Here is a 10056-nt window from a genome sequence, read left to right as displayed (position 1 = left end):
CTTATGTTGTAATGAACTGAGTAGTAGACAGGTTTCAAGAGTCTATGGATGGAGCAGAGAGGCCAGTTTCCTTTTGATCTGGTCTTTGTTCAGAAGGAGATATTCCTGAGCCAGTTTCTTTCCTTCTTTTTTTTTGGGGGGGGTCCAGTCATGGGGCCTGAACTCTGGGCCTGGGCGCTGTCTCTCAGCTCTTCAGCTCAAGGCTAGCACTCTACCACTTGAGCCACAGCGCCACTTCCGGCTTTTTTCTTTTTTCTTATGTGGTGCTGAGGAATCGAACTCAGGGCCTCAGGAATGCAAGGCAAGCGCTCTACCACTGAGCCACCTTCCCAGCCCTCCTGAGCCAGTTTCTAGCCAAGTAAAACCACTTTGCTGGAGTTCTCAACTCTAGGAAACCCAAAGGATCAAAGTGTAAAAGAGCTGTCAGAGATGCACAGACCAAAGAAACCTCTTTTGGGCATGGTAATGCAGGCCTGTAATCTCAGAACTCAGGAGTATGGGTCAAGAGGATCACTAAAGCCAGTTTGGGATACATAGTGAGACACTGTCTTAAGAAGAAAGGAAGAAATAAGGAAGGAAGGAAGGAAGGAAGGAAGGAAGGAAGGAAGGAAGGAAGGAAGGAAGGAAGGAAGGAAGGGAGGGAGGGAGGGAGGGAGGGAGGGAGGGAGGGAGGGAGGGAAACAAGGAAAGAAGAAGTCCCCTTTCAAGGTTCAATCTCCTGAGCAAAGGAAAGGATTTGCCTGTAAGAAGGAAAGAAACTCCACCAAATGTTCTGTCTTTTCCCCTGGGCTATTAATCATAGCTTACAATTCATATATATATATATATATATATATATATATATATATATATATATATATTCAACTATATAATGTTTTCATAGATTATGTGCAGATGAAATCTGCAAAAAGTGACAGTCTAGAACAAGCTATGTTGCCTCATGCATATAATCCCAGCCTTCCACATAGGAGGCTTAGACAAGAGGGTGATAAATTTGAAGTCAGCCTGGGCTACATAGAGAAACACTGTCTCAAAAACCAACAGTAACAACAAAGAGCTCTCACTTTGCTGCCCTATATTTTACTTTAAAATGTTAGCTCTTTCCCAAGGAAATTCAATTCTGATGACAGAAGGATCTTTGTGACCGTCATTGACTGTTATTGCTATTGCTTTAATTTAAGGACCATTGGTTCAAAGAAGCCTTCCAAGGTAATGGGCTGGGGTATTGCTGTGTGTGACAAGGGAGGGGAAAAACCAGCACAGCAAGAGAGATGACAGTGAGAAGCCCAGAGGGAGCAAATGGATAGAGAGATGTCTCAACAAAAAAGCAAGAATGAGCCAGGTTCCAGTGGTTCATGCCTATAATCCTAGCTCTTCAGGAGGCTGAGCTCCAAAGATTGCAGTTCAAAGCCAGCCTGGGCAGGAACAGGCATGAGACTCATATCTACAATTAACCATCAAAAATCCAGAAATAGAAGTGTGGTTTAATTGGTAGAGCACCAGCTTTGGTTGAAAAAGATAAAGGACAGTGCCCACTACTTGAGGTCAAGCCCTAATTCTGGCACACGTGTGCACACGCACATGCACACGAAGCAAGGGCATCAACATAGCTTTGGGTTAATGTGGTTGCGTAGAATAGTTCTTTATTCTTCCAGGTCAGTTCATGGTAGGGCCCGGGGTCGGGGAATGGAGCGATGGCGCAGGGCCATCTCTATCTGTCAGCATATCAGGGTGTTAATGCAACATAATTCATGATTGGAACATCCATGTTCTGAATCTGGGATGCTATTGTTCAAGGTTAAGGTAAAAGTCAATTGCATTCATAGAAAAGGAATGGGAGTTTTCCCATAACGAAACTATAAATAGACCTTCATTTCCACCTTTTCCAGAAAAATAAACTAAGGAAGAAATTATCCTTAGCCTATACAAATCCATGCAATGCTGCTGGAATCACAGAGTGCCCCGTGGAGAAAAGATAAGTAGAAAGACATCCTGATGGAGGCCATTAGGAACTTGAGCTAGCCCTCGAGGAGTGTGCTGTGGCTGTAAATTGTTGCTATTCCTTTGCTGTTAGCTACTGTTTTGCTTATCAGGATATAATAAGAGCTAAGTCCCTGTAGACACTGTACTCCATATCTAGCTACCATATTTGTCTTGACATGACAGTTTTTAAATACCTTACGTGCAGAAAACCACAGGAGGTATTCACAAGTTAGGCCTAAGTATCCAATGGACACTCTTAGAGCACACCTCGTGATGCCTCAATAATCCCTTCTAAACACAGAGTCCCACATTGATACCTGTACAGTTAACTGGACCATGGAGTTTGGATTGTTCAATATGCTGTGTTTATGGCTGGAATGCCCTGTACATCCATATAAAAAGTCCATTGTTAATTGCTCTTCCCTGATATAATTGTGGTAGCCTGTGCCTGGAATCCCAGCCTGGCTGACACATGCATCAAAATGTTGCTTTCAGAGACTTGGCTCAGGTTGTCATTTCTCCATGTAGAGAATCAAAGTATCTTGGTTTCTTAAAATAATTAGCCATTATCTTGACACTGTGTTGAGGCTCTAGGAACTGAAGAGACCATTCCTCATGTTTAAGCTATTCAAAAAGATGAAGCACTTGTCTTACTTTTGCTTTCTCACTATGATCCAAATCATTCATCTTTTACTTCGGTTACAAGTAAACTTATTCCATTCCCCAACAACTCTTTTATGGAAACATTATGTATTGTTGTGATAGTGGTCAGCACATCTTCAACCTAACTTGGTTCAAAAGCATTTCAGGCACTGTGGACCCAGAATACACAATATGTCTGCACTGTGGCTGCTCCTTGGTCTTCTGGCCCTGACTTGTAAGTATGTTTCATTTTCTTCACATGACCTTTGGGAATGGAAAGGAGAAGCATGGGAACTTTTACACTTGAAACTGAAGTGGGAAAGTTATTTTTTTCTCCTAAGATATATAATAAATTTTGTTAGAACAACTATGAACAAACCTCCTCCCTGCAAATGCTTCATCATTAAAAAACAAGGTACCTTAAAATTCAGGGTGATCTTAAAACAATATTGCCAAAAGTCAGAATTTAAATATTCACCATTGATAAACCTGCTCATTACCCACTGCCAAAAACTCTTTCATCAAAAGTATCTGGTATATTTATAGGCTATCAGCTTCCATAGAAAGATTAAGACTGCTGCCATAATAAGACTAATATAATTCAAATAGAAAACAGGAACAAAAGGAATGGATGCATGGCCAGGCTGGTTATGCTGAGCCTGATTCAACTACTGTGGACTCACATACCGTGCAGCTTCTGCTCTGGTCCTATGTTCTTTGCAGCTGAGCCAAAAGTGAAAATACGTGTTATTTATTCATTTTTGTGTCAGTGCTGGGGCTTAAACTCAGGTCCTAGGCAACTGTCCCTTAGTTTTTCTGCTCAAGGTTGTCATTCTGCCATTTAAGCTACAGCTTCAGTTTTGGATTTTTGATAGAAGTCTCATGGACTTTCCTGTTTGAGCTGGCTTTGACCCATATTCCTTAGTTCTCAGCCTCTTGAGTAGCAAGGATTACAGACATGAGTCACTAGCACCCAGCGATACTTGTTTTTTGATAAACAAAAAAGTTCCTTGGGAGAAGCAAACTTTTTTTTGCTCTAAATTCCAAAAAATTTCTCAGATGAGGTCTTACATGTATCCATTTATTTATTTATTCAGCCATTTATTCCAACAAATACTGTTAACTTCCTATGAGATGTTAAGCATTGGGTATATAAGGAACTTTGTGGCTGATAGAAAAACATTAGGGAGAGGTCAGAGGAAGGCAGCAGTGATAGTATCAACTGACACACGAGTAGTCTTTCTCATCAATCATAAAGATAAATATGTACTGATCTAAAAATTCAGGCTCAATGGCACATGCCTAGAATTCTAGCATTCCAGAGACAGGCAAGCCTGGGCTGCACAAAACACAAAAAAAAGAAAAAACAACAACAACAAAAACCACTTTAAAAACATCTTAATAGACACATTGGACTGTATTCTCACAAAAACTAAGTCTTTTCACTAATACGTATCTCATGCCAACTTTGTAAACTACAAGTTTTTACTCTAGTATTTTCAGATGTCAACCCTGTGAAGCTTTAAGAACATAAAACCTAAAAATGCACTCCTATAAACATACAGGATGCATACAATGATGTACAATTAGTACAATTCCAGTAATCTATAAATCATGACTCAATGATTATACCCTACCTTGATCAAAGAATAAAATAAGAATTTTAAATCACTGTAATGAGAAGTTCTTACAAGTTTATAATGATGGCATAATTTTCACAAAGAGCAATTAATTTCCTGCCTATGAAGGTACTTGCTTTTTTGTTTTTTGTTTGTTTTTGCCAGTCCTGGGGTTTGAACTCAGGGCCTGGGTTCTGTCTCGGAGCCTCTTTGTGCTCAAGGCTAGCACCACTTTGTGATCAAGACTGAGCTATAGCACCACTTCTGGCTTTTTCTGAGTAGAGTAGTTTATTGGAGATAAGAGTCTCTCAGACTTTCCTGCCCAGGCTAGCTTTGAACTGTGATCCTCAGATCTTAGCCTCCTGAGTAGATAGGATTACAGGCATAAGCTACCAGCGCCAGGCTTTCAAGGTACTTGTTACTAGCTACTGGTGTGAATTGTACATTTACAGTGTTTCCTGAATATCTGATGAGAGAGGAGTCTGGTTCCAGGATGCAGGATACTTAGATTTCAAGCTTCTTATATAAAATGGTATAGAGTATGCAAATAACCTATTTCAAGCCCTGGATACTTTAAGTAATCTCTAGACTATAGTGCCTAATGCAAAGAAAATGCTATGCAAATACTTTGTTAATGCAATATTCTTCAGGGAATAATGACAAGTAAACAAATATCTATACATGTTCCATACAGATTTTTCCCCCATACATTTTCAATTTGCACTTGGTTGAAACCGTGGCTGAGGAATCCACAGTTATGGAGGGTAGACTCTAGGTTTTAAGCACTTCCCCACTCCCTTCCTGGTGTGAGGGAGGAATGTCCTCCACTCCAATGGCCTTTGTGAAATAGCAATAGTGACTAAAACAAGACCTCTCCTTCAGAGATGACCAGAATGGCAGCAGCAGATAGATGCCAAGAAAGAAAGAGATGAAGCAGAAAGAACCCCATGTAACTGGTCCTGTGCTTAACCCGTGTGTGTTATGTTCCATCTCTGAAACCTTTGGCCCCTACCCAGAATTCATTGAGAGAAGGTCAAGCCAATCCCAGTATTAGTTTCTGTACTTTGGGTCTGGGTTGAGGATTCCAGGGAGAGTGATGCTTCTTCTTCCCTTTGGGAGGTGTGGCACATAGGGTTTGAAGTCAGGGCCTTGTGCTTGTTACTGAAGCTCGCTGCCATGTGAGCCATGCCTCCAGCTCTTTTTTCTCTTTTAGATTATGTCTTTAAGACAGGTTCTTAGGTTTTTGCCTGGGCTATCCTGAACTATGATCTACCTACCCATGTCTTCCCATGAGGCTGACACCATGAGTGTGTACCACCCTATCCAGTTCATTGGTTGAGCTAGTATCTTGCTAAGTTTTTGTCCAAACTGGCTTCTAACTATGATCCTTCTGATCTCCATCTAGCAAGTAGTTGGATTTCCTGGTGTGAGCCACCACACTTTGCTGTAAAACCCATGGTTCTAGAGCAAACATTAGATCAATGATTGAGAGTCTTTACATAAGTGCTAAGAATTCATGTAAGGAGGTAAGATAGGGACTAGGACACAAATAACCCCTGATTTGTTCCAAGACAACCACCTGTAGCCTTAAACAGCCCCTGAACTTTGCCAAGAGTATAACTGTCCTGAAAGTTCCTCATGACTGCAGGGCAGGAGGTGAGAATTTAGAATCAAAGCAGTGTCTGTGACAATTTCTTAGCACACTGTTAAATAGAAAAGAATTTTAAATGAAGTTATAGATCTTACTGATGTTATTCTATTTGCTGCTGTGTTTATCAATGCCATTTCATCCACAACAGAATAATGGAAGCTCTTCTAGCTCCATGGTTCAGGTTGACCTTTTCTCAATCTGTAGGCTCGTCTGAAAGCAGCAACTGGGGATGTTATGGAAACATCAGAACCCTGAATACACCTGGAGCATCTTGTGGGATTGGAAGACGTCATGGCCTGACTTATTGTGGTAGTTATAGTCTCTGTGCCCTTGATGCATGTTCTCTTGGCTCCCACTGTTTCCTACATCCCCATGCCCAGGGAGTGGGGGTGGGGTAGGAAGAGCACTGCATGTAGAGCCCAAAGACTTTGTCAGAGCTCTAGCTCTGTTTCACTTAGCTTCCTTGAGCCTTTATTGAAATCAAGATAACAGTCTTTCTAGTGTTATAAACTATGATCAATATAATGAATGAAAGTGCTTCTTAAACCATAAAAGTGCTTAGATGGTAAGGCTAGCCAATTTTGCCCAGCAGTCTTAGTAAAGGTTTGAATGTGATTTCTTGGTATTATTTAAGGACAAGAGTGGAAATGGGAGGGGGGATGAATTGTGAACAAATCTGTTAAGAAAAACTCACCATCAACCTACAGAAGGCATTTGGGTAATTTCTCCTTTATCCACAATGGTGGGACCATTGTAGATAATTGATGAACACTCCTCATTTTACTAGAAGTCTTTCTCTGGGAGGCTTTGGATCTTGTGGTGGCCAGGCTCACAAGATCCACTAAGTGAGGGGGAGTTGTGAGCAGTCCCCGAAGCCTAGCAGAGAGGCCTTGAGAAGCACCTTTGGATCTCCATCTTAGGAGATTCATGGGATGCTGATTCAAACTCACAGGAACAGAGTCCTAATCTCAGATCAGGAAATTTTCCGTAGGGATACAAGCTTACACCTAGGTTTCTCAATCCTAGAATGATACTCATATCCTTGGAAGGTCCTTTCTCTCCTTGGGTTCTCATTTCAGTGTAACTCAGACCAAGCCACATCCTTCCTTCCATGTTTGCTTCAGGAGTTCGAGCTTCTGAAAGGCTAGCTGAAATAGACATGCCATATCTACTGAGATATCAACCCATGATGCGAACCATTGGCCGGAGGTACTGCATGGATCCTGCAGTGATCGCTGGTGTCTTGTCCAGGGAGTCTCAGGGTGGCAATATTCTGGTCAACGTGGGTGATGGAGACAGGATGGTGCAGGTAATGCTCCATCATTAATCTGGTGTGGTCCTTTTGTTTGGTGACACAACTCTGAGGGGACACTTTTAGAGATGTATAAAATCAGGTTGTTGGGAAAAGTATGAGATTGAAGATGAAATAATATCTACTAAATTTAGCCACTTCTCCTAAAAAAAATGGCAAAAGGGATGTGAAGGTGCATAAGGAAAATTAGAAGTACTTTAGATATTCCAATCAACTGGAAAGAGCATTCAGGTGGAAAGTGCATTCAAGTCTATTTGTGAGTTGTGCTAAGGAGGGCAACCACGCTACAGTCTACATGAATTCAATCTTCTTTGGCTTCTAGTCCAACATTGAAATGACTGCTTGTTTCTTTCTCAGCCCAGACCCTGTAGTTTTACTTCTTTTGTGTATGTTGATGGTAAGAACAGTTAACATGAGATCTATCCTTTGAACAAATTTTACTTGAAATATAACACTGTATGTATTGCCATAGTGTTTATACTATAGGCTCAATATTGAATGTCAGATTTTAGAACTTTTTTACTGATAATCAAAAATTTTCACATATTAATTAGCAACTCCCTATAGCTTCTTCTGTCTAGTCACTGGCCACCACTAACTTGTTCTTTGCTTTCTATGAATTTGACCGTTCTAAGATCCTCAGGTAAATGGAATTATACAGTATTTGCCTATGACTGGCTTGTACCACTTAGCATATTGTCTTCAAGGTTCATCTGTATTGTTTATAGTACAGACATTGCTTCCCTTTTTTGGTGCCAGTTCTGGGACTTGGACTCAGGTCCTAGGCCCTGTCCCTGAACTTTTTGTTTAAGGATGACACTTGAGTCACAGCTCCACTTCTGGCTTTCTGGTGATTAATAGGAGAAAAGAACCTCATAGTCTTTCCTGACTGGGCTGATGTTCAATTGCTATCCTCAGATCTTAGCCTTCTGTGTATCTAGGATGACAAACATGAGCCACCAGCACTTAGCATTTACCTTCTTTTTTCTTTCCTTTCTTTCTTTCCTTTCTCTCTCTTTTTCTTTCTCTCTCTTTCTTTCTCTTTCTCGTTCTTTTCCTCTCTCTTTCTCTCTCCCTTCCTTCCTTCCTTTCTTCCTCTTTCTTCCCTTCCTTCTTTCCTTCCTTCTTTCCTTCCTTCCTTTCCTTTCTTTCTTTCTTTCTTTTTTTCTTTCTTTCTTTCTTTCCTTCCTTCCTTCCTTTCTTTCTTGTCATAGGGCTTGAACTCAGGGCTTAGACATTGTCCCTGAGCATTTGTACTCAAGGCTAATGCTCTACCATTTTAAACCAAAGCCCCACTTCCAGTTCTGGGGTGATGAATTGGAGATAATTGCCTAGGCTGGCTTCTACCATGATCCTTAGATCTTAGCCTCCTAAGTAGTTAGGATTGCCTTCCTTTTTAAAGCTAAATAATATCCCATGGATATTGCACAATTTTTCTGTCCACCTTTCTATCAGGGACTTCAGGCCACTTCTACCTCTACAGTATTGTGAGTATCTCTGAAATGAGGATGGGAGTACTAACATCTCTATGAGATCGTGACTTCAATTCTCTTAGACAAATACCAAGAAATACATTGTGAGGTCAGATTGTATTTCTAATTTTACTTTTTGGAGGAACCTTCATATTGTTTTTCATGGTGATTGCATCATTTAAAATTCCCCTCAACAGTGCATAAACATTCTTATTTTTCTACTCCTACACCAATACTTGAGTAGTCTGTATTTTGGGTGATAATCATCTCAAAAGGCATAAGAAGCATTACAATTTAACCCCAGGGAAAAGGTAGCATTAGTTTCACCAAAGGTAGAGGAGAAAGCTAGCAGCCCTGAGCCTATGCTGCTACATCACACTCCAACCTGGCTTACCTGCTTTCCTATAGGACTCAAGCTTTTACCCCTCCCCATCTTGGATCAACGAGTCCCAGATTTCCCAGGCAACTCAGCTTCTGACTGCTAGAATCAAAGACATTCAGACCAGGTTTCCAACATGGACCCCTGGCCAGTACCTGAGAGGTATGTGTAACTTCATAAGTCTTTTGCTTTGCAGCATGGAATTAACAGGGTCAAATGTAATACACTGTACCAGATTCCTTACCAATAGGCAGTTGGGCAAGAGAATCTAAGCTTTCTGCCAACTATCCTGAAGTAACCAGGGCTGCTGAGTCAAGGACTAACCTGTCATATGAATTTCAGGTGGACTCTGTTCCTACAGTGGGGGTCCTGGCTTTGTCAAAAGCAGTCACGACCTGAGTTGTGACTTCTGCAATGATGTCCTGGCAAGAGCCAAATACTTCAAGCAACATGGCTTCTAGCACCACAGATGAAAACCAAGTTTATTATCAGATAGGAGATCTCAACTGCTCTGCCAATAAAGCTAGTGGGGTCTGCAACTGCAAATAACTTGATTGTCAATATAACATAAGTCACATTAAAAGAAGAGTTATTACCTGTATGCTGTGGTCCAGTGTGTGTGTGTGTGTATGTGTGTGTGTGTGTGTATGTGTACTATGAGCTGTCTCTTTGAAGGTATCCCTACTGATACTATCTCCAATGTGGATTTCTGTGAAATTAACTCTATATCCCATTGATTACCGTTGCCAGATTCAGTACATCAAAATATAGGAAGTGCGTGAGACCTCCACTTTAAATGTAAATTCCAGGGGCTGGGAAGGTGCCTCAGTGGTAGAGCGCTTGCCTTGCATGCATGAGGCCCTGGGTTCAATTCCTCAGCACCACATAAGCAGAAAAACCTGGAAGTGGCGCTGTGGCTCAAGTGGTAGAGTGCTAGCTTTGAACTGAAGAGTTCAGGTACAGCGCCCAGGCCCAGAGTTCAGGCTCACGACCGACAA

At 41.3% G+C, this 10056-nt stretch overlaps 1 protein-coding gene across 1 annotated transcript; it reads left to right on the top strand.

Annotated features, from left to right (window-relative positions):
- The first annotated feature begins 2817 nt into the window (after nt 1–2817).
- Lyg1 (lysozyme g1) lies at nt 2818–9519 on the top strand. The gene is made up of 5 exons (XM_042695560.1): nt 2818–2860; nt 6100–6204; nt 7020–7204; nt 9088–9220; nt 9401–9519. Exons 1-5 carry the CDS (start codon nt 2818–2820, stop codon nt 9517–9519), a joined length of 585 nt encoding a protein of 194 aa, XP_042551494.1.
- The last annotated feature ends 537 nt before the right edge of the window (nt 9520–10056 follow it).

The sequence above is a fragment of the Dipodomys spectabilis genome, unplaced genomic scaffold (genome assembly GCF_019054845.1).
Source record: "Dipodomys spectabilis isolate Male_0828 unplaced genomic scaffold, ASM1905484v1 ptg000187l, whole genome shotgun sequence".
In the NCBI taxonomy this organism is placed as follows: Eukaryota; Metazoa; Chordata; class Mammalia; order Rodentia; family Heteromyidae; genus Dipodomys; species Dipodomys spectabilis.
This window is presented reverse-complemented; position numbering and strand designations above follow the sequence as displayed.